The following is a 26664-nucleotide window of genomic DNA, read 5'->3' on the forward strand; positions in this document are numbered from 1 at the left end:
ACAAATATGATAACAACATCCTTTAAAAAATATTCACAAACGAAATTCTTATCTTACGTACAATATCATGTCTAATATGTAGTTAAAAGTTACATGGCATTATGCAATATGTCAATTTAACCAAATCGAGAGATTTTATACACGTCACTTCATTTTAATAAAGGTTAATGCTTTTTATTTAGCTAATTTACCGACTCAAAATTTTAATTTGGTATTTACATACACATTAGCACAAATGATAAAATTAAAAAAGTTTATTGAAATATGATGTCACGTTTACCATTGATTAATATTCTTAATATAATTTGGCCTTCTTGCGGTTTTACCACAGATACATTGAGAGTGTTTATTAGTAAACACAATAAATCAACTATATTAAAAGCTATCATAACATTCCAACCACATGATTACGTAACCATTCAGTGATGACGTCATAGTTTTCATTCATCCAGTTTATGTTCGCCCTTAAAAGAAAAAAAATATTCAGTTTTATATTTTACTGAATACAATAATTACTGCAAGACATTAAACTAAGGCGCATGACCTCTTCTAAAAGATACATATAATATATTACATTAAAAGATAAATATAATTTTAAAGAATTTTGAAAAAAAAGATTCAAATATCCATACACATTTTTAGAACATTTTTGGATGTCGTCTGACCTATAACACATCTTGCAGGGCAACACAAATTGAGTATGATAATCTGTCGGCACAGCAAGGTGTGTTATAGGACTGACGTTATCCAAAAATATGAATTCAATGCTTATATATACATACTTTAACTTTCCCTTTTCATAATTGTTTATTTTGTTTATCATTCCTGCAAATTTACGCCCTTCATATTTGGTGTGATTAATAGACATTTATAACAGCTGCGTAAGAGCTATTTCTTACGTTGCAACGTTAAATAACGCAAACGAACATGCAAGAGAAAAAGGGGAAATTTTATTTTGAACGCACATTAGATGTATTTTTACGTTGATTTAACGGGGTTATAGTTTTTATTTATTAAATTGAGTTAAAACATCATACATTATGATGATCCTAGAGTATTGTAAATGTATATACCGGGTAGTTCTTACTTTAGATTACAGATATATGTTATAGATAATAACTCACATGATAAGGCCTGTCTATTGTATAAAATCACTAATTTACAAACCTGACGATTTACCTGTATGTTTGTAACTCACCTAATAACAGCTAAGGAAGCCTGGGTTTGTTTTTTTGCAACCTTAGGAGGTTTATCCTTAAATAAGGTTGCCAACTAAAATAGATAATTTCATTTTATCATATTTAGTTTTAAAAATTGGCTATGCAATGCAATATATCTAATTTAATAAGTTTTTTGTCAAGGAAAAACAAATTTTTTCCACTGTTTTAAAAGTGTTCTTTCAAGGTACATGCCATCAAATGAGTCCTGGACTGAAAGTTGCGTAAATATATTGTCTATTATTACCAATTATTTTACAATTAGTCAGCTATTCGGAGTACTACATAAATATGACAGGAAAGTTGACATACATTATGTCTGCCCTGCAGCTTCAGGGTCCTCACTTACCTGATTATATTCAAACTCAGAGTTAACAAACTGAGTTACTTCAGCAATTGTCTCTCTAAGTAGAAAATTGTCAAATCCAAATCTGAAAAAAAATCTTTGGTTAAAACACAAAAATTTTATGTTTAGTTTCTTTTCCTTACATTTTTAAATGCTTTCGATATAAAATTCAAATTTCATATATATGTACCGGTATGTTTCAGTGATTTTAATGCTATTCAAGACATTTACATGTATGTACGGATAATGTAACAAAAAATTACATGCAGTTCCTTCGTCAGTTAATATTTCAAACAATACTTCGAGGTAGGAAACTAAACTTAAAAAACTTAACTAGATTCAAAAGTAAATAATATAAAATCTTGATTTGCCATTTTTCCCTTTTCAAAATTATAATATGAAACAAAAACTAAATATTAATTAAGTCTACTTTAACTTTTACTGCTTAAGGACGAAACGTACTGGTCATTCAATCTGTCCCACTTTGTCATAAGTAAGTGAAGAGTGATCATCCTTCCTAGAGGGCGCTTTGACAGATAACTTATAACGAGGCGCACGTCCTGCATTCTTATCCTCGAAGAATCAAAGATCCAGTTGGCATACCTGTTCACGGAATGAAATGATATAATCTGATTTTGAAAGATGACATTGATTAACACAGAGATATTTCAGGAAAAGAAGTCATAAAATATATTGTTATTAAACATCGGAGCTATTAAACGTTGACGAACTGACATTTTTAGTTAGAAACGTTTCTTTTCAAATGAAAAAAGAGACTTAAAATTGAACACATTGAAAGTTTCAAGGCCCAAACTCTAATTCAAAGTCCAAAAATAAAAATAAGTTGAAAGTATTGAAATTGTTCTAAAACATTCAAATAAATCGTAAAATCTGAGACCTGATAAAACGAAAATAAGAACGAGGGAAAAAAATAAAAAAAAAACAAAGAAGGAAAGGTAGAAAGAAAAGTAAGAAAGAAAAAGGAAAGGGGAATAGAGAATGTTACCTCCAGAGTAGCCAAGGTTTCTGTGACTGTCCTAGCGCCTCCATCAACATCTCCCTCTCTACTGCCACGTTAGTGGACTGTGACTTGTTCCAGACGTAGTCCCAATCCTCCACCCCTCCCTCCCTCACCCCCACCATATAGATCACTGAGGAGTAGTCACTGGGCAGGCTACAGATAGAAAACAATATAGATTTGTGACGTAATTAGGAAGGCTAAAAATAGAAAACCATATAGATTACCGAGGCCTAGTCACTGTGCAGACTAAAAAATAGAATACCATATAGATCACTGAGAAGTAGTCATGTGGCAGGCGGCAAAAAATATAATAACACAATATAGATTGCGGGTGAGTTCTCACTTGACAGGCTAAATATAGAAATAACACCAAACTTCAGCAGAGTATGTATCAAAACAATACTGAGGAGACTAAAATATTGGATATTACATCAGAAATGAACCACCTTCCTAATAGATCTTTACATTTCCCACCAAAGATTATCCCTCTCGCTACTCTTCACTGTTAGTCACATGTATAAGTGTGGTACAATATGTAACAATACAGGGCCGTATTGTCTGCCATGAGTTTAAAAAAAATTCAGAATACTGTTCTACTAAAATATGAGGTCAAATAATAGGGTATAAAGATGTATCCTTTAAAATTCAGATTGTGATTTAATAGCTTTTTGTAAAACATGAATTTCAAAAATCTTTGATTTTTTTATGAAAAAAATCTTTTTGAGTTAATTATTTAGCTCTTTAATATTCAAATTGTTCCAAAAATGATTAACAAAGCTAAAGCAACTTTTAAATATATTGTCAGATGCATGATTTGTAGAAAAAGACATTTAAGACACATTTATTTGTATAAAAATAAAATAAAGACGACAGGCAATTTGTTTTACAACAACATCCCAATTAGCAAAAGGGCATGATATATTGTACATTTGTTACATTAAAATTTTCAAATCCAAAGTTTACACTTATCTATAACTATAGTTATTATAGTTAAATTTAAACTTAAGATTTAAACTTTTAATGTAACACATTATCCCTTGGCATTTTAAAGATAAATTATATGGAGAAAACAAACAGTATTTAAGCTAACGAATAGTAATCAAGATCAAAAGTCAATTAACCAATACAAATTTCGGAGCAGAGCAAACAGACCTCTAATTAGAGGTGGGACCAGTGCCATGGAGGAGTGAGCATCCCCTGCTGACCGGTTATTCTCGATGTATAACTGAATACTTACGTGATCCCTTCGTCTTTCCAGAGGTAAAACATTTTCCTGGCGTAAGCTACTGCCTTCTTGTATCCGACATCACAAGCCAGCTTCAGAATAGTTTGTCGTAAGAATCTATACGAAACAAATATAGTAAACAATGTTTGTATTAATCTACTTTGTGATTTAAATATATTCAATTGCTTACTAATATCTACTACTATTTTTACCGCAAAAGAAGTAAATATGAATCTTAGCCTTTTTAGAATAAGGAAAACCAAAAAAAATCTGAGATCTGGTAAAAGTATTTAAAAAGATTACATATTAATATATGAAAGATACATTTAATTTTCGTTAAAATCATACTCATGAAAATTACATATTAAACTGCAAAATTAGCAGAAATGTAAGCTTTTTTAAATTATGAAAAACAAAAATCTGAGGGTTTAGTAAAATGATTTTTTTATCTTTGGTAGTCTATTTAGTCTAGCTTTGATCTCTGGGTTGCTTATCTCAATAATAAAATACGATTGATCTACACTGTCTTCTTTTAAAAACTTCATATATCGTGAATGCATCTCGTTTGTTAATCAACAAATGATGTTAAAATTCTTACTGATCATTAGATGATGCGTTGGTAAGGGATTGTAAAAATTAAAATTTGTTTTAAAAAATCAGTTGAAACCGTGTCCATGTCCCTTTAAGGGGTCGTTAACCCTATCGACAAATTGAACGAATGATAATAAACATTTATACAGAACTTCCAATTATGTACGTTCCTGTCATCTTTCTCTGAAAACTTATAGGAAAAACTTTAATATCACAGACAACATCTACCATCGCTGATACATTTCCGACTGCTCTCCGAGAAAACATATTTCTTTCTGTCAATTAAGGGGGATGTACGACCACCTTTAGTGCTGTGAGAACAAAATGTAAACATTTCTTCAAATGGCTAAAATACATCATATCTTGATCAAATTTTAAGTCCTTATGATAAAGATACAATAAATATTCATAACTGAATGCATGTTGTGCATATATAATCTATACTTTTGCAGAAAAATGCTTTTGATATGCTCCTTAGAACTGCGCAGCTACAGAATTCAGCACAGCCATAAAAAATCCAAAAAAATATGCAAACTGTGCATCAATGTTCTCTCTACAACCATTTGTTGAGAAAATGTCTAAATTTTGCACTTTTAAATGATAATTTCAAGTTCAAAACAAGGTATCGTTGTCTTCAAAAAGAGTGTAAAGAACCATGAAAGTAGTTCATGGATAGCAGCACGTGGTCTATTTTTAGCACAGAATCTTGTTTTCCAGACCTCTTCTTAATATGGAGGGACATAACAATCTTTAAATGTAGAAGAGAATTACAGTTGCAAAATATTTCAAATAGTATGAACACTTTTAAAAGAGGAAATGTGTTATAGTATGGCTTGAAGTAATTTATTTAGTATTATTATCGAACAATTGTAAAATAATGTACTTATTGATATCAAAGAAAAAAATCTTAAACTCTTTGATTCCAGGTAAGGAAAAATGAGCACCATCAAAGTTAAGAATTAAGAGTTTGTAAGCTTGCCACAGATAACTTATAATATACATCAATATTTTAATTATCACCAATGAAACACAAAGAAATTAAACACATAAAATCGATATGAATGACCTTGATTTAGTACCTACTAGTACGAGGGGTGATCAAAAAGTTCGCGAACTATCTCTATATCTACAAAACCACGATTCAGATTAGAAACAAATTTGGTGCACACATAGCCAAACACAAGTTCTATAAAATAGCATATGCTGAATTCATAAAGTTTTGCTCATAATGACGTCATTATGCAGGTACTTGTGACGAAAAATGGTTGCCTCAGTGGAACTCGTTTAACAAACGACTAAAATATTTATGGTATATCTTAAAAATTCTTTTGAAGTAGCATATAAGAATTTGTTCATAGTTTATTAAGACAAATGACTTCCTACAAATTCAATCAATGATTGGATAGATCGTTTTAGTGAAGGAAGGCAGATGGTTAAATATGATACTTGTTATATTGCCCAGTGATATATTAGCAAGTTTGAAAAGGGATGTGTTTTTAATTAAGCAATATGCTATCAAAGACCTCCAATTTACACTTTGAAAAATACTTGAATATTTCAACAATAATATAACTATCAAATACCTAAGATATATCGTTTACTTTTTGATCTACCCTCGTATAATCTGTCAAATAAACATTTACAATTTTGATTTTAGCGGAGCAACATTTGAAAAGGAATGAAATCATTCAGAGTGGGTTAGGAGATTTAATGAATAAAAAAACTTTTTCTATTTGCCCTTTTTGTCAAAATTACAATTTTACAGAGTAAAGATAAAATCAACATTAATAAATATTTTATACCATCTTTAAAATGACGTTTGGTGGTCCTCCCAACTCAGGGAAAAATTATTGGGTCCGTATTTATTGGTGAGAAAAAATTCCTAAAATTTTAAACATATTATGACGGAAGAAAAAAAAACATGTAATGGGATGTAAAAAAAAAAAAAGAGTCGGGCCATTTCTAGGCAGTAGATCGGGAGAGAGGGCAACCAAATATTTTTATAACAAATTGTCTTATAAGGCTAGTACATGTTCCATCACATACTTAGTAATGCAAAATTTTTTAATCTTTGGCACTATTTTGAAAAACAAACATAGGATTTTTTTGGGAAGGGGGGGGGGGGGTAGCCTCTCATTTTTTTGCGTGATAGACATAGCATATGCAATGGACTTTTCTTTGCAAACATTGTGCTTGCTTCTAAATTTCAAAGAAACAACTCAATATATTTTATCAAGCTTCGTATGTTCAATGAGCGAGAGCTTACAATGTTGTCAACATAATGAGACAGGATGCGTTTTTATGTCCAAACATTACTCCATACAATGTGTGGTTCATTGCAAACAATCTGGCTATTTATGTGAGGTGCCTGAAGGAAATCCTATAACTGCCTATTTTTTCTATCTAACTGCTAAACAAAATAGACACATATACCAACTTTTCGAATGTAAGAAATGTAATACAATTTGTTTTTCATGCACCGCATATTGTTTAACATTTTCAAATTAAATGCTAAGCATCCTCCTTGCAGTGCCCCATTTGAAAATAACTTCTATCGCCACAGAAAAAAGACCCGCCGTAATCACATACGTTTAGGACATGTTTTATCTTTTTTCTTGAGTTTTATAGAAACCAACAAATCATCAAGACTTGTTCCATGAAAAATTAAATATAATCATGGTAATAAACGCATCTATCCACAGCAGATATATGCACATGCCAACCACGTGCTCAGTGGAATGATATTATCGAGGAAACTCGAGCTGTAAACAGAACAGTTTTTCCCGATTTGCTGGAGTGGGGTTAAAATCGCTTTTTTTCATTAATCAGACGATGCAATGCAACAAATAAAAGTAGTAAGTCATATAACCTAATGATTATTACTTCGTAATTTCTTGTCTTGATGTTATTATGGTCGCATTTATTCTAAAACCAATGCTATTCGAACTCTGTGTGACAGAGGAATGGCGGACGAAATAAACACATGGCCTCAGGAAGACACCCATATGAAAAATCAAATTTTCAAGAATTATTGATAATGACAAGAAAAAAGCGAAACAAATGGTTGTAGCCATATTATCAATGAATCAAACTAACACTATATTCAATGCATTTTTCATCTCGTGAATGCTGTAGCTGCGCAGTTCTATAATGCTTAATTTCCTCCTAATTAAAACAAAATAAACTTAATTATTAACTGATTTTGGTCTCGAACAGTAGGTAATTAGTGCATTAGCACTTTGAGTAACTTTGGGCTAGTTTAGTAGAGTATTAAGCGCATTCTTGGTATTTCTTATTTTACACCAGACTAGATCCAATATGGCTTGTACATCCCCCTTAAGTAAGACAAAGAGTCGCATTATCTCGTTCATAATCCGGAATATTGACCGTGACTGATTCATATGTTATTGAACTCAAAAAATGATTCGGAGTCCCCTGAGACAAATTTCTTTTGAGAGATACTTTAATTTGAGGGGACAGAAAAGCATAAATCGTACTTTATACTAAGTGTAACAAGATATTGGCTGTGGAAGCTACGCAGTCAAAATGCTATCAGACATGCGAAGAAAAATGGCGTCTATATATACGGTTCTATATGATAAATGCATGATTATATTTACGCAGGAAATGTCTTTTGCGACGAAAAAAATAATTCCTTTGTACTTTAAAATGTTATTACAGTCATGTTCTCCTTACTATTTTGCAGGGAAATTTTATTAAATAAATTTTTATTTCTTTTTTTAAATTATGAATTTTTTACCGGGATCCTCCTATGTTGTTTTTCTTTAAAACATCTACGATCTATAGTCTTTAGAGTAATGTACTACAAGCTTTTTTTCTATTATGACCGTTACTTTGTATACTTTTGGTTCTTTTTGAGGTTGGGGTGACTGTCTCTCTTTATATGAAAACCTCTTAAATATCTGGTTGATGTTCATACCTGTCTGGTAGAATCCCTTCCATTGACATCTCTATAGAGTCGTACACTGGCGCCACGAGGTCAAGAAGATATTTCTAAAACCCGAAATGACAGACAGAAAATCAATACCCGAAAATGTACAATCAACAGCAAATATAACAATAATGCATAGATAATAAAATAACGCGAACACAAGTCAAATGGCCCTGTCAGAGCCAATAAAAGGAGATACGATAATGACCGCGGTCTTTCCGATTGACCTTGATAGATTTGGACACTGATCGGTAAATGACTGTCATTTTTAATTTAAACTGATGATAAATGATATTGACAGAGAAAAGAAATATAGTATCGTGTATTTGCTTCACTGGTCTTTGGTTATATCAATTTTCTTCTCATAGGAATTTGTGATTTTCTTCTTCTTTAAATAACTAGTCTTAGTAGTCTTAGAGTCTTGCGCGTTTTATTTTATTCCTGTACTAAATGTTGTACAAAAGTTACATATCATATTCAAATCCATTGTAAAGTTCACGTTAATTTTAAAAATTTCATAAGTTTCTAAAATAGTTCCTGAAGATATACTATCCGTAAACTTTAATTTTCGGGTTGAAAATATACGAGTGAGTTTCAAAAGCTCCCTTGTTTTGCTCTTATTAGACAAAACAAATATGTGAAGAAGGCAAAAAAAAGGACTCGAGAAAGTATAGAGCTGGGATCAGGTGCCTGGGAGGAGAAAGCATCTCCTTTTTATTGGTCATTTCTTTTCGCTATGAGCTGTATATGTTGATCAGAGGTAAATGGAACATTAAGTATGAAACTAAAGGTCTAAAAGCTAAATTATATAACAATTAATGATTGTTAAAGTGATTCTCAGAAAAACCTTTGGCACTCAGACATACTTAACTACATATAATAAGAAAAAATAAAATACATGTTAATAATATTCAGTAACTTAAATGGGCATAGGCTCTTTTATCACTTGTAACCCTTTTCGTGAAAATAGGACATGTTAAAGCACATATTTTTGTGGGGTAAAATTTTCGTGGTTTAAGGAAATAAAAAGGATTCTTTCGAACTTAATTTCGTTGATGAGGAATTGTTTGGTAATTAGATGGCATTTAACATTTCGTGGTGGACATGAATTCATTGGTCTCTTCATACCTTGAAAACAACGAAAAATACCCCCACGAAAATTAGTGATTAATATTATGCTCCATATATGCTAGTTTTTATTAGTCGAATATATTTCTTTATTAAGCTTTGATATGTAGAATGAAAAAAACTTCCAGTAAATGCTCTTACTTGTAGGAGGACATATGCCCCAGACTTTGATATCGAGCTCTTGATGTATTCCACAGAATCCAAAAACGCTACCCAAGGGGCGTAACCCCTCTCATTCTTTAAGTATGTCGTCATCTTTAATGCAACGTCATAGTTCAGTAATTTTGCCCTAAAGTCAATAGTTAAGTCTTAATGTTAACTAATATGTGGATTTTTTAAAATTAATAAAAAAAAAATAATTCATCGATTCAGCATTAAACAAGATAAAATCATATCATTGCTATAAACCTGGCCAAGTTGAATGAATCTCCAATTAAACCGGCTCTGTTTGCCTCCGGGAAAATCTGCAAAATCAAAAAAAATGTAGTTTGATAAAAAAAAATCGATAATATGATCTGAAGTACACCGCGATATTTTTTATTAAATCATTCCAAGTAAAGAGAAATATTGAGAAGACAAATAAAAGTACAATTTTTAGCCGGGCTGTCAAAAAAAAAATAAAGCTATCCAGTGAACAATGGTTGAATATACATGCGTTTTTAACTGGATTTTAGCAAATAATTAATATCTTTTGTAGTAAGGACAAAAGAAAAATTCATGTGTTTTGCCTCTGAAAATTTAAGTTATTTCGGGGGCATTTTCCTTTTCATCATTATTGGAATGATCTCAATCCCATTTTAAATCTCTTCCCCCACCATATACGTAACGTTACTTTAAAATAATCAGTATTTTTTTATCAAAACTCAATACGCAAGTTTCGAGATTATCTCCCTTGGTGCGCTCTTTCGTTGAGGAGGGAAGTTTCGTTTCCGAGTAAACAAACAGGTGGGACAAATATTTGATATTTATATGTTGGATACATTGTATCATCGATATACTGGTTTATGATTACTACATAATTGTCAGGATGCACTCTACTTTTCGAGAATAACCGAAACTATTTAAAGACGTAATTTTTTAAAGCAAAAAAAAAAATCGTAACAAAAAAGAAAATGTCGGTGGAAGTGAGACTTTTCAGACGAGCGAAGAAATTTGGACCTCTAATAAAAACGGTACACATAAATCTGATCACCTAAATTCTTTTCCTTATTATAACTTTAAATAATCCACAAAAACTTTATTTATAAGTTTGTACAATCAAGACTTTTTATTAAGACTACGACGTTTCTTTCGTTTTCAAGTACCTATAATTTAAAGTAGATTTGTAAATATGAATAGTTGAACTTGAAAAAATCGTCAAATGCATCGATGCTTAATATCATTATCTTTTTATAACATTTAATAAATTTTAAAAGCCATAAATATCGTTCATTTATTTATGCATCATCCATGTTTGTATACAGAAACAACCTGTCCCACCTCCCTGCCGAAATGAACACTTTTTGCGCCTCTATCGTAGGAGAGTTACAATCTAGAAAGTGGCGTATTGGATTGGTATCTGGCATTCGTAAAGTTTAAAATGACAAGAATTTCTGTATATTATTTATATATACAGAGTTATTTCCGCTCTTTCACACTTAATGAAAATAATTTTGTCCCGTTTAACATAAATTTGTTTAAGAACTCATACTGTATTCTTTGAAATCGCCCCGTTTTTAATTCGCTCAAATGACCGTAGGGCGATGGACGCAAAAATGAAATGGGGGTGAACATTTCTCTATGTACAGTATTTAACTTACGGTGTGGTTTCTGTTGAGTTGATCTGCTAGTTTTCCCCACATGTTATCTTCATAATTAACACGGTAAAATCCCATGTACTCATAATTAGCGAGGATCCAAGAGTTGGTAGAACGAGGAATTGTAGCTGTAATGAAAAGGAGTAAAACAATGTAAACAAACCAAAAAACAAAATAAATATAAAACTTCATCCTCGACGGCTTTCTTGAATTTTAGAAAGGTATATTAATTACTTGTATAGGTGTTTGCCCATAAGTTTGCTGGAGTTCTCAGCGATATCTGAATGCATTTTTTTTATTTATATCCTGGTCAAGGTAAAATATTAGTAATTTATTCTGTTATTTAAGGTAGGATTCTTCTCACATTTCTTGTATTTAAAAATCAATGAAATTTTTACAGAATCAAGAGGACAGTATCACTAAGTAACGGTATCAGTGAGATTACATTTGACCGTTTAATATTAGAGAGAAGGTCAGGTCAAGGTCATTACCTTTTTCCTGGACATTAAGAATAAAAAGATACTGTTTCCATTCATGCGATTCCTACTTGTAAATCAAAAGATTGAATGTTTTTCTTTTTGCATAAAAAGATACTACCATATAGGGCATATAAGATGAAATTACCAAATTGACAAGGATATTTTAAATAAAATGGATATTTGCTAATCCGAATTTCCTCTACTTTTCTTTAATTTTTAGGATTTATTAGTTATTTTTATATGCTTCCTATCTTTTACTTTTTCTTATTTTCACATATAGGAAAGTTGTCACATAAAGGTACAAAATGATACAAAAACTAAAAGTTTTGATCGTTTACTAAGAGAGAAATAACACTTTTTACGGTTTTTTGGCTCAAATTTGTACTTAGATGTGAAGCATTTAAAAGCCAACATAGTTCTAGTATGTGTGAAAAATCTTATTTGTTTGATATATTTTGAAACTTTAGTCCCTAATTATTAATTTAACTTACATTTGAAAATTTCGTCTAGTCTTTGATTGCGTAAAAGTTATAACTAAATTCAATGTTCTATAATAATTTTGACTGACAGAAAAGAAGATATTTTCATACGCCATCATTCCGCCAAAAATATAGTCCCTGCTAGTTTTCAAACGCAGTTTAGCATTTCTATTTAAAGTTGTTTAATTGTGTCAAGGAAAGAAAAATATGGTCTTTTAAATCTTTTACATCTAAATATATAAGACATATCAACCAATGTACTTTGAATATTCCATCTAGTCGGAAACCAGAGAAGAATCCTACCTTAAGGAATGGCTCTACTTCTTGGCCAAATTATCGAGTATAACCTGGTTTGGGTCAGTTTACGCTTTATAATCCTTATAATTTAATTTTAAGATAATTAAACAACTTTGGATGTAAAATTGTGTTGCTGTTAATGTGTTCAAATTTACCGCGCAATAATACAACCGAAGTAACGGAAGTGATGGGAAGCCAGGGGAGGTAATAACTGATACGTAGATCTAGCAGCCATGATGTGTGTTTACATGAGGTAAGATCGAGTTAGTGTTTGAAGTTAAAGATACAGTTTTTCCATGGATTCCGAGGACTTGAAATGAGCGGATTGCAAGGATAAGTGATTAAGCTGGTCGTCAACGGATGTGTTCCCATACCAAACCGGATTATAAAAAATATTTTGCGTTCGTTTTTGGAAATCAACCAATGAGAGTCGAAAATATAAACAAAATTAAATTATTTCCATATATAATATAAATAATAATTTATTGTAATGTTCTCATTCGTCCATTTCTAATAGCATGTACATGTATGATCTAGACGTTTGCTTGTCGATTTAAACACCATTAAAATTCAAAGTTGAAGCTGAATTAAAAAACATAATTGTCAGATTTAAGTCCTTAATTTGTATTTTGATAGACTTTCTAGACAGATTTGAAAATCCCGTTGTATACAGCGCCTGCAATGACAAAAAAATTATACCGTAACTAAAATTATTTTAAATTATTATCTTTACCTAAGATTGATTGATTGTATACTGTTTTTAACGTCTCTCTCCGGAATTTTTCACTGATATGGAAACGTCACCATTACTGTGAAGGGCTGCAAATTTAGGCCTATGCTCGGCACTCAGGGCCATTGAGCAGGGAGGGGTCTTTTTTGTGCCAGCACCTAATGTCAAACCGGACTTCGGTTTATACGGTCTTATCCGAAGGACCGCCCCATTTAGTCGCCTTTTACGACAAGCAAGGGGGTACTGAGGACCTTTTCTAACCCGGATCCCCACGGGGCTCTTTACCTAAGAGAGATTAATTTAAATGCAACATTTTTTTTATTTCAACGTGATTTCATTCCTTTTTTATATATTATAATTCAATCAATTAACTTATTATTAGGTCAAATATTTTAAAGAAGAAAAGAAGCCAATTACAGAAAAACCTGTGTTGTATGATCACAGATGAGGCGAGTTCATGGGTTTAGCAAAATACAATTCGAGATGTACAAGTTTCACTGTATATGGGTTTTGCTTATATGAAACGATGACTCAGATTTAATTGGGATCTTTTTGGGAGATGAATTTAAGGAGGTATAAGCCAGCATCAATACATCATACTGCTAAATTTTTCAGTAAAATGGTCCATATTCCACCTTTTTTAACCCAAAAAAATGTTACTAAAAAGGTTCTGTGCATTTTTAAGTTATGTCAGACCTCGTGATTGCAAACTCCATGGGACTGAGAAGAAATGTCGAGATTTCAACGAAGGGTAAAATACTAGTTAAAGATTAATTGGTTGGAACACCCAATCATTTTGTTTTGCAACCACTGAAGAGACCCTGATATCAGTAATCTATTCATCTAATATTAAAATGAGACATTTCTTTCTCTACATATCATAAATTTATCTAAATGATATATGTGCCTATTTTACCTGACGTATTGTTCATCCAGACCAGCTGAACTTCCGGTTCATCCTCAGTGATGTATGTAAACGGTACAACCCACCTGGAGAATAAAGAATTACTTCCGGCTACATTCATTTTTTTCTCTAAAGATTCTCTAAAGATGACTCTAGACATGCAATGATTAAATATGATTTCACTGTTGTTGACCTGCTTACTTGTAATCCTCCTGATTTGACTGCGATGTGTTGCTGTCGCCCATGTTGTCCAGGTATAGAAATCTCTCCTGAGTCAGGTTATAGCTGTCCCCGTCCGTCTGCATCGTGATCACGGGAAAACCCATCTGACGGGTCCACGTGTTCATGGTGGACTTAATGTCATATCTATAGTCAACTGCCTTGATTGTGAAGAAATATTTACAGATTTAACTAGGGAAACCTTATTGAGGCGGTTTATATCTGTGTGTTTAAAACTTTAAACCATTAATTTGTGTAATGGTTAAATTAATAAATCTTTTATTAGGTATAATCCTACTAATTATGCTAGATTGATGTCTTAGCTGCTCCTTACCTCAGAAAACGTGTCCCAAAGTTCGTCCATCTTCGCATTCCGGAACTTAAATTTGTTGACGTAGAGCTATGCGATAGAAACAATTGGATCGCTAGTTTATACATTATATTATATTGTCAGATGTTTATAAGGGATCTAAAAAATATATGTTACTCTGGAAAATTACCCTAAGGCCTTTCTGGAAATCTTCCCATCCGACAAAACCCATAAGCATCCTTAAAATAGCCATGCCCTAGACAGAAATAACATTTATATAAAAACTCTGAATTAAAATTCTGTTAAATCCTTAATGCTTCATGTCGCTTGTATCATTACGTTAGTCTGGATATATTTATTCTTACCTTGCTGTAAGAAATGGAATCGAATGATTCAGCAATGTCATCAGGAGTGGCTATAGGAGTTGACACCGGATGTGACGTCGTCATTGCGTCTTTTACCATCACCGGAAACACTTCTTTTGCGACAACGGACAGCGTGAACTAAACGATATTAACATGAGTTTAAATGCTTTTCATTAGGGAGGGTGGAATGGAAGGTGAGCTGATGAGATAAATTTTTAATCATACCACGTTCCAGTCCGGGTAGATGGCATCCATGGCGAAGTACATGAGGAGACTGGCGAATCCTTCATTTAACCAAAGGTCGTCCCACCATTTCATTGTTACCATATTACCAAACCACTGAAACGTAGGTCTACATTTTGTACACGCTCCAGTTTAATCATTGTTTTCACCAGAAAGTGTCAATAATATTACAAAGAAGCCTAGGCAACGTGTTATTACTATTTGCGAATTTCCGTGTCCTATTAATTACTGTATACGTGATTTTGAATGCTTACTGTGTGTGCAATTTCGTGCGCTATGATCAAGGTGACCATTAACTTGTTCTCGCTGGATGACACGCCTTGTTCGTAAAGTAGCGCAGTCTCGCGATAAAGCACGAGACCCCAGTTCTCCATGGCGCCACCGCTGAAATCCGGTACTGCCACGTGATCTGAATATGAAAAATAATTGCAATGTTAGAAATAGAAAGTATTTCAAATGATATTAACTAATGATAATAACTTTTAAACTTGCAAATGCATAAGCATTTCTTTTAATAGTTCTGACAGTTCATTCTTTACATGTCTTGTTATGTTTGTTCTATACCCGCTCTGTTTGATCTTTTCGTACCTATACTGTTTAGTTCGTTCCATACAAGCCTTGTTCAGTTCCTTTTATACATGCACCTGTCTTCTTCAATTCATTCTATACCGGCCTTGTTAAGTATATTTTAAGTATATTTTAAGCCTATTTTGTTCAGTGTATTTTAAACCTGTCTTGTTCAGTATACATGTATTCTATACCTGCTTTTTCATGTATGATTTGTTTTCTTTTTTCTCCTTTTTTCAGTACATTTTAAACCTGTTTTGATCAGTTCGTTCTAGACCAGCTTTGTTCAGTTCCTTATATACCCTGTCTGTACCTGTCTTGTTCACTGCATTCTAAACCTTTCTTGTTTAGTGCTTGTTAAGTTCTTTCTGAATCTGTGTTGTTCAGTGTATATTCTAAACTTATCTTTGTGCAGGACCTTCTCTACCTGTTTTGTTTAGAGCGTTCCACATCACCTATCTTGTTCAGTACCTGGTTTGTTCAGAGCGTTCTACACCACCTATCTTGTTCAGTGTTTAATACCTGATTTGTTCAGGACATCGGTGATGTTGAAGTACTCGGTGAAGAACCGGTAACACTGGACCACCATACTGATGGCGTAGTCTGTCTGGTTAATCGTGTTAGGCTGAGACCAGACACGGATCTGTAAATGTAACGCATGCAACAGACACTTACATTGAGTGAAGGGTATGATTAGGTCACCTTTAGAAAATCTGTTTGGTCGCCCTCTCCAGACTCCATTTTAAATATTGGATCGGTTGGAAGGATTTTTTTTTCTTGAAAAATTCAATTTCAATGCTATTTTTGTTAATTTTTCTAGAGTACTTTAAAAATTGCTTCATGGAGCATAAAAAACGCTGAATCGGGCCATTTTAGCCAGTCGGTCGGAAGAGGGCAACCAAACTAAAAAAAATGGCCTTATAGATACAATTAAGACCAACATCGATGGATTGTTTATTTATAGATTGACAATTGTAATTGACATCCTCAATGAAACGGAGTGTATTTTAAAATAGTTTTTAAGAGTTAAAAATCCTATGTTCAGATTCATGTTTAAGATTGAAATTGAAAATAAAGTGAATATTAATTACTGTCATTAAATGATATTTGCATGTTTATCATCATTTTCATTTACTCTTGAATCATTTTAATTTGTGAGGTAAAATATTTGTGAACCATTACTTCTTCTTTTAAAAATGTCCAAAATAAATAAATATGGTTCATTTTGATTGAATGTGTGATTAAGGATAACCACATGGTCCACAAAAACAGCTTACATCATATTTGTTATCGAGGATGACTTCTCTGTGAGCGAAGTCGGAGATGACTATAGCCAACAGATAGGTGGACATCACAGGCGTGGTCTCAAACTCCGCCGTCTTCCATCCGTTCTCCAGCGTTTCTGACATCCGGGGGGTATTGCTGATAGCTTCGTATTCTGTAAAAATTCGAAACTTAATTTGATTGTTCTTCAAAACCTGGTAAAGAAAAACTTATCATGAAACCACTGCATTACGCAGGCGACTCGAAGCTTTGGTCACCGTAACAGGTATTACATGTTTAAAATAGAGTGTTTTAAAAAAAATTTGGTTATGAAAAAATTATTAAAAAAGCGTTAATTCTACGTACTTTTATTTATTTATTTTTTTACTGTTTTAGTGTGTGGATTTTCATATGGAGTATATTGTAATAAAACGTGTGCTGTAAAAATTATTTATGAAAAAGACATAAAAGATATCTTTTGGCCCGGGGGTGTATACATGTATTCCGGGGGGGGGGGGGGGGTCCTGTGGTCACCATGTCCTGCTTGAAGACATTTTTGTAAGTGCATAACCGGAAAGTTTTTATTTTTTAATCAAATGTCAACATTGTTTTATAAGTGCATGTGATAAAAAGCTTGTTAGGTTAAATGGTCATGAAATCATTAAATTTTGAATATCAAAGAAAAATCTTCGTTAATCTACTATTTCAGAATTTGATATTTTATAAGTTACATCCTATTTTAGTTGAGAAATACACCTTTTACATATCATATTTAACATTTATTTTTATTTTCAAAAAAGAGATTACAGGTGTTTTTAACTTGTGGAGGTTGTTGCGTCGTATTGTTTTAAATATTTTATGTCATTAACAATTTCTACTGAATTACAGATAAATCAATTTTCTGTGCAAATTGGAAAAAAAATCTTCATTTATAAACGTGAGAAAACAAGATCTGTTGGTATCCTTAACACCAATAACGATAAAATGGTCAACAGAGCTGTGATGTGGAATAATTGAACCTTTATTGCCGACCACTGACGTCTGACGATGCTGGGAATCAGCTGTTTGACCTACTTATTGCCGAGTGATTGATGTTTGATTGACCTAGTTATCACGTGACAATGACGCATATTGTCTGTGACAAGGTTTCTTGTACTGATTAGACAAAAAAGGTACTGCGTCTTTAAAGAAATGAAATTATGAAGTCCAAAAGTCTCCTTTAAGAAATTGTAAACCAACATGAAAAGTAAGTTGACGACATTATGTAGCTTTTCTCCAACAATCAATTTGTTTTCTCTTGAACAAAGTGCAGTCAATCTTTTGTTTTGTTCAAATTACCCTTCGTTATTCTTATTCACGGTGAATGGTAATAGAATCGGGGTCGTTTGTGGTGAAATCAATTAAGAAGAATGTCAGCAAATTATTCTATTCAGATGTTCTCAAACAATTTTGATGAAGGATATAATCTAGTAAAGATATTCTCCAAGTGATAAATTATTAATAAACTATTGCCGATCTTAATTATTTAAATACTTTTTTTATATGTCAGCTTCGCAGCATGCCTTATGCAAAGTGTCTTCTGTTTATGTTAACGTTTGATAATCAATGCCATCGGAAATGGATTGCTTTGGGTGCATTCTGCATCCCTCTAAAAATAACCAAACACATCCTTTAAGGAAAAACCATACTCTTACTTCTTTTTGAAGAAAATGCAACTAGATTTTGGTAATAATTAATGTAATTTTTATATACTTCAATTAAACACCTTAAGCTGTACAATAGATGGTTTTTAAGAAACTCTGGGTGGGATGAGTAGTATTCAATCGCAGATGCTAAAAAAAAATGATGCAGCAGGTAATACCACAAAGCAACACTCGTCTGAGTTTCTGTCCACGTGACCTTCAGTGTAAACTCACCTTCCTGATGTGTCAGTGTTAACTGGAACCTCGCTTTCATATCTGGCTCGTCCATACAGGGAAACGTCTTCCGGGCATCAGTAGACTGAAGCTGTGTTGCTGCCAAGCGTCTGTAAAATGATGTTTTATTTTGTTTTTTTCTGCTTAACGTTAGCTTTACTTATAAACCTTTCCTTGTAAAAAATTTTCAAGACCTGAAAAACCTTTCCTGGTAATTTTTTTCCGTCATCCGTCTGTTAACTCTTTATAATTTAAATGTATTTTCCCGTATGCATTCAGTTGTCCTATTGTTTAACCCAATTTGCTACATAATATTCCTAGTTTGGGAGGTAAGATCACATGAAGAGATGCGCGATTACGAAAAAGTAATTTAGCAAAATCGAAAAATGAAATAGGGTCAACGAGTAATTGAAAATTATAAGTAACACTTTGAACAGCAGAAAAATTACAAAAAACTACAATCTTTGTTAATTTGTAGACATGGGGAGCTATATAAATATCAATGTTTTACAGTGAGAAGATAAGAAAAAATCTCGAAAACAGTTTGGTCATGATTTTTTTAAATTCAAAATAATTAAAAAAACTACTGAATAGATATAAAAATGTTTACTTCTCGAGAAGAATAAGGCAATTGTCAAATTGACATTACATTTGTCTTCGATTCAAGGTAGTTCAATGTATCCCCCGCCTCGGAATATGATAAAAAACGCAGGTATGCAATCAGGTCGGTCGACCTCTTGGTACATTTACTGCCACAAAAAATCTAATTGCCTTTTTTTCTGGTTGCCATACTTACGTACATTTTTGAATCACCAAATACCTGCTTTGCTTAAAAATAGTTGTCTAAGCACATGTGTACTTAAAATAGAAAGAAACATTTTTTTATCCAATAATAATAAGTTGTTTTGTTAATGATTTTGAAATATGTAAATATAAGTTGAAAACAAACACGCAAGATCTGCATAAGCGTCGATATGATTGTTTTAAGAGAATATCTAACATTTGTATATTATAGACAATCTACACACGATTAAGATAAGCAACAGTGATAAAAACATCTAGTTCTAAAAGTCTAAAGATTCTATAAATATAATATCTGTGATATATTGTAAAGCGGGCACCTGTCAGTCATATATCTACATCATCATACTATAAGTGGTGGAACATTTACATGTCTGATCCATCGATAATAAAGGGTAAAAAATGGAGATTGTGGCAGAATTACACATGTATCTTGGCTCCGTTATACAAAAAAAGTAATTATACGCAAATTATTTTTTTTCTTTGCATTAGTTTTAAAATGGTTTTAAATCTTTGAAAGAATTTCTAAAAACAAATTCAGGTTTTTTCATGCAAACAACTATAAAATGAACTAAAAATTTTGTAAAATTTAATTTTCAAAAAAGCTCAGATTTATTGTCTGATTTGAAAGTTCTTTTGCAAAACGGATCCCCTGAATCATATACATTGAAACAAATGCTATAATGCCACGGTGCATGTGCATATAGTCTTTTCCTCTATAAATACCCTTTTTAACATAGGAAATTGTGCCTTTTAAATTGAAGAACGATATTTCTCTATTTGCACTAAAACTGTAGTTTCGGTGACTTTTGATAAAGATTTTTTTTTTCAAGATTGAAACACTTTTGGAGTCTTGTTTACGGTGTGTATCATTTCATGAATTACAATAAGCACAGGCCTTAATATCGCTTAGAAAAAATTGAGGTGTTGAAAAACACACAATTTTTTTAAGCGATCAAAAGGCGTGTGTCAATACAATATAGATGCTACGCGTATATCGTGAATAATGCATAATCGCATAGAGACGCGCTCAAATAAAAAAAAAAATTATCTAGCCGGGTGGAGGGGGCGGATACAAAACTTAAAATAAATGTGATTCAGATATTGTTTGACAAACAAAAAATACACAACCCTAAATTCATTTTCAACATGATCAGACCTTAAAAGCCAATTAGGTTGGGATGTAAAGTATAAGTGTTACATCAAAATTTTGCAATTTAAGAAATTTGAAAACTATATATAAAACAATTTCTAAACCCCTTAAAATTACCACACTCGATCTAGACCTGCACATTTACTGTCAGTGAATTCAAAATCTTCAATCTGTCAAAAAACCAAACGTACTTGACTTTACTGAATCACAAAAATAAAGAACAACAATTATTTTGTCTATTTTTTACAGAACTATTACGTGTAAGGTTTTGTAGTTTATTATCCTTTTTAACGTTTATTGACGACACGTCAAATTGGGAAAATGTGTTACATTTGCCATTACTGCAGAAGAAGCAAACATGTTTCTTTTAATTGTGTGGTTTGTGTGTTTGGTAGATTTTATCTTTGACAAGATAATTGTTCCGCTGACAAGAAAAAGTGGTAAGTTAATTTTCTGTAACGCTACACGCATCAATCACTGATTGTTTGCTGCATTTTCTCAAGTGCTGTGATCTTAAGTTCTAACTATTCAGTGCTGTGAAAGCTTTATGTTTCAACATTTTTGCTCAATACTGAAGCTTATTTGCAATATTTTACACAAAGTCTGACAGTGAGTCCCTATTTGTTTATATTAAATGGAAGAGCTTATCATTCTGCTCAAGTTTTGTTCTGTATGTTTTAATAAAATATTTACAAATAAAGAGATATTCTTTAAAAAATACTGAAAGTTTTTTTTTAAAAAGGAAGAAAAAGTTGAAGAAGTAGCCTTTGGAGTGAAAAAAAATCTGTAGGACAATCCATTTGTCATTTTATCTCCAAGATAAATCAATGAAATAATTAAGATCTTTCCATGATGTAACGAATTGTTGCATTTGGAAGGTGTCGAAGAATTAACTTCTCGAATGGATGGCAGAAAAGGTTGAAGATTTTTATTTAATACGCAACGTAATAGAAAACTAGTTTTGGGTTACGGAATATATGTGAAAAAAATTGCAAAAGAGAAGTGTTCTTGATTTTCTTTTTGTGTCGTTGCGTGAGTTGATAAATGTCTTAAAATTGTTTTAACGTTTAAGGAATAATTTTAAAGCAAAGCACTAACATTTGAAATTTAAAGACGTACAACACACTGGGGGAGATAACTCTTGCGATTTCAATTGAACGTTTGACGTGACGTCAAATTTAACGTCAAAAATAAAGCGTCAAAACGACGAGTAAAACGATCCCGATATATATCAATCATGAAAGAAAATTGGGATATGGGGCTTGGCTGTGATTGTGCGTACCATACTCAATCAATAAGTATTTCTTTAATTAACCCAATAGTAAACTCCGTAAAAAGCAAGACATAAAATACCATCCCCTAATGTTTATTTCATTTCATTTCATATACAATAAATTGTATTTTTTATCAAAGCGCAGCATTTTTTTTTATTCTGAAATTTTTATTTTACATTGCCGAAATTCTCATTATGTACAACTGGCTATATAACATTCCGATTAATGATCTTCATTACAATTTGTGCATACACGATATAAATGCATGTATTGTTTTTCTTCTTTAATTAAATAAAACAACAACAAATAAACAAAAAACTTTTTACAATGTAAAATCGATGTTGTTCTCAGACCCTTACTGATCAAAGAGGAACAACTCTGAAAATGTAGGAGATGTTTATTTTCCTCCCTTTATTCACAGTTTCCACAGAATCAGATACATTTACAGCAAGACCTGATAAATTCGAGAATTGAGTACTATAGACCTCATATACACAATGTAAGTATAGAATTGAAAAGAATTGTTCACTTGTACTGAAATTATCTGCAATTATGAATATCCTATTGCAGCAAGTCGTAACTTTGACTTTCTGTCAACAATGTCGGTTCGCATTTCCTCGAATCAAAACAAAACGTAGCCTATAAGATTTTAAAAAATATCAATGTGCGATTTGATATAAATTGAAATAGATGAAGAGTTTAATGTTTGATATTTTGAAGTTAATTTGGACGAATGCGGAATTTTCATTTTAACTTTAGAAGCGACGACATTGAAAGAAATGCGTACAATATCATGAGGGGTGTATGTAGGCCTACATCTAATGTAAATGTCGATGTATCCCCACGGCCACAATGGCACATACTGTCTCGTTTGAAATAATGACATGAAAGAAACTACAATTATTCCATTTATATCACAGGAGAGTTGAACATACACCATTTTTCATGTTTTTTAATGAATAATTAAAATTAAAGAAATAAAATTAAAAATAAACATATTCACGTTCAACAAAACTTTGAATTCGTATCCAGGTTTCATGTGATATGGAATGCATAATGCATACGTATATGGACTAAACACTAAAATCTTTCAGTAATATTTTCCTGATACATATAAAAAGAGTAGTCAATATTTATTCTGCATTCATGAATTTAAAAACTAATGCATAGCTCCGGGATTCTTGACGAAATACCAGTATATTTGCACTGTAAACGACGTTTCGTCAAACGCTAATGGTCTGCGACGCAAAAAAGGAAGGGGTGGGGGTGATAGGGGTATTCAAAAATTGCCTTAAAATCTACATTTAAATACGCTTTACATATGAGAACTTTTAAATTTGTAAGTTAATATATTTTTCAAGCAAAAGCAATATTCTAATTTATTTTTTTTAAATGTGTATTTGTAGATTCATACAACAAAGTGATTGACCCTCGTCTGAAAGACGCGCGGGAACGTGATTTATTGAGAAAGGGGGAGGGGGTAATTTTCCGCTATTAAATCAAAACTGGTCGTACAAAAATTATACAAAAAATAATGAAGATTATTTTTACTATCAGGTACCTAAAGAAAGTTTTTTACCAAAATTAAACGACAGGATTTTTCACAAAAAAATTTTGAATTTGAAAAATACGCTATTTTCAAGGCTTAGAAAATTCATAGTTTTTCAGTTTAAGGTCTTTAAAAATTGTTTTGATGATATGTATATCAAAAAGATGACTATGTTTTTGTGTTAAATGGTTAAAGGAATAAGCCAATGAAATTTGACATTTATATCCAACCTGGTTTTTTTTTGAAAATCAAGGTTTAAGTAGTTCATTGATTAAAAAATTTCTCTCCTTGTAAACAACTAAAGGGGGGTAACTTTCGGAAGTTCCTGTCCAAAAACCACTCGAACGATTTTGTCCAAAATATGCATGCATGCAGTAGATATAGTCGTGTACCAAATATATAAAAATAACGAAAATTAAACGACAGGAATTTTTTGGGGTAGGTGTGTTGTACATCCTTAAGACATGCATTTCATTCTGTTAAGAAACGGGTTTATGTCATAACGGATCTATACATGAAATATGATAAATAATATATGATAAAGGACGGTTTCAGCTGAAAATAATTATCCACTAATTTGATTCAGGCTGACCACCATTAATACCGAATATACTCGCCTATAACTCGATTTCAATGAATATATTTTTTTTTAGAAATGAAGTCGATATATAACATTAAATCATAAAAAATAATACCCTTTAAAGATTAAAAAAATAAAATTATTAAATACATGTACATAAAATCCGTAATTTATGTATAATCTTAAAATACATAAATGATATAATATATCCATACTTTCTTTAACAATAGCTGTTGAAAATGTTTATAGAATACTACGATTCGCCATCTAGAAAAATATATGTCTTTTTATGACTCGCCTATAATTCGGACATTGACTTTTGGACTAAAATTTATCTCCAAAAATACCGCCTTATAGGCGAGTATATACAGTACGTTAATTACAATTTAAGAGCCTATGAATAATCGATGGTTTAAAAGCACTACTTAACCCTCCTCCACCCCTTTCAATAGACCCAGTGGCCACACCGCTCACACGAGTCTTTTATTAACTGAGATAAAGGAATGTATTATTTCCATGAAAAAAATTGAATACATTTTATCGTAGCCCAAAGTTGAATCAACACTAAGTTAACATCTTTAATCTTCAGGAAAAAAAAACTTTTCTAACGATTTATATATATTGAAACTTGAATTTGATCCACCATATATTTTCACATTTAGCCTAATGCAGTAAAACACGTTTACTACGAACACGGATATAGCGAATTCACGGATATAACGAAGTGTTTCTGGGTCCCGGGCAAAATTCTTAACAAATCTTTGTAAAATTTTACGGTTATAACGAACTCTGATATAACGAATTTACGGATATAGCGAACTGATTTTGAGTCCCGTTGAGGTTAAATATAATGAATTTTACATCTTTTATAACGAACTTTTAAAGATTTCAAAATTTGAATAATTGAACTGACTATATTTTCTCTCAGCATTTGTATATAAAATTCAATTCATAATAAAACCTTAGTTATCGAAGGTATGTTTTGTAGTGTTTGCTTCCCTAACATATCTGATAGTAACACTTGAAGGAAAACATGCATATTCCGAATTCGCTTTATATGGTTATACGAATTCGTTATACGGATATAACGAATTACGGATATTGCGAATTAAATTCACAGGTTCCCAGGACTTCGCTATAACCGTGTTTTACTGTGATCATAATCAACTGATAATCTGAGCGATGAAATAAATCCTAGCTATACGCTAAGATGATTGCCCATCAATATATCACTGAGCTAATTTGTAGATAGGTTTTTTTTTCTTGAGAGGGCATTTTTATTTTGATTACCTTTAATTTTTACCCCCATAGGCACATGTGTTCTATATTTCATTTTCCTAAATTTTTAAAAATAGATCTGTAACAGTCATTTAACGTGTGAAATTTGTTTATAAGTACGACATACGATAGCTTTTTAATTGAAATCAAGCTTTACATTAAGGGCTACTTCGTACAAGAGATAACAGGCAATCAATCGGGAAGGACAATAAAAGTAAGATCCATACCTGGTCTCCCCCTCGGGTGTGACGTAGGTACTGAGGTAAATCCCCCTTAAGTCTTCGTGTAAATTCCCGCGATACCCCACACTCACTAAATACACGGTCCCTGCCGAGAGTTCCGAAGTTAGCTCAATCACCCAAAACTGATTTTTGACATAACGAAACTGTTTTAATATTTCAAATGTTTTATGAGTGTTTTTGTCTATAATTTTCACAGACGTCCTGTACAGAAATATATGAGAAATGTGGAATATAACAAAATTAGTATTTTTAGTACATTTTAAGGTCATATTGACATGACCACGATAAGTTAAATTTTCTAAGTCCACTTTAAGATTAATTTCGTAAAGTAAAGGCATGAGGTCCCTCGAAAGGCGAATTTCCCGCCAAGGTGTCTCTTTCGGAATGACTTTCTCTTCCGGGACCTCTTTTGATTCTTCCTCTTTATTAACACTGCTATTTTCTGAAACTGTAGAATTCTCAACTTCCGCTAGATTTTCACTTAGTATTGTTACAGAAGTTTGATTCCTAACGTAGGAGTAGTCTAACGTGACATTAGTGTAAGGTTTGGGGCTATCACAGCTACATATGGGTTCAGACATTGACCCGTATATAATTCGCTCCTTTTTCACAAAAGCCACTAACGCAACTGCAGTACACAAAATGAATAAGTTCCCGAGAATTAGACACGTGCCTTGGAATCGACTCAGATAGCACCCTGTCCGTCTGTCTGTGCTGTATTCCACAAATAAATCTTTCT

The 26664-nt window shown here is 32.1% G+C and overlaps 1 protein-coding gene across 1 annotated transcript; it reads right to left on the minus strand.

The window, feature by feature from the left end:
- LOC134280172 (aminopeptidase N-like) lies at positions 1–26656 on the minus strand (the record flags this gene model as incomplete). Its single annotated transcript, XM_062762598.1, has 21 exons — positions 1–464; positions 1199–1272; positions 1567–1648; positions 2026–2166; positions 2570–2737; positions 3822–3926; positions 8341–8414; positions 9622–9769; positions 9889–9944; positions 11280–11404; positions 14178–14251; positions 14367–14545; positions 14719–14784; positions 14885–14950; positions 15060–15197; positions 15285–15398; positions 15557–15711; positions 16392–16512; positions 17147–17307; positions 19049–19158; positions 25911–26656. Coding segments are annotated over 21 exons (2982 nt in total), but the record flags the coding sequence as incomplete, so codon positions are not given.
- Between the last annotated feature and the right edge of the window lie 8 nt (positions 26657–26664).

This window comes from Saccostrea cucullata, unplaced genomic scaffold (assembly GCF_032062105.1).
Source record: "Saccostrea cucullata isolate Sc308-1 unplaced genomic scaffold, CSIRO_AGI_Scuc_v1 ctg5808, whole genome shotgun sequence".
Taxonomy (NCBI): domain Eukaryota; kingdom Metazoa; phylum Mollusca; class Bivalvia; order Ostreida; family Ostreidae; genus Saccostrea; species Saccostrea cuccullata.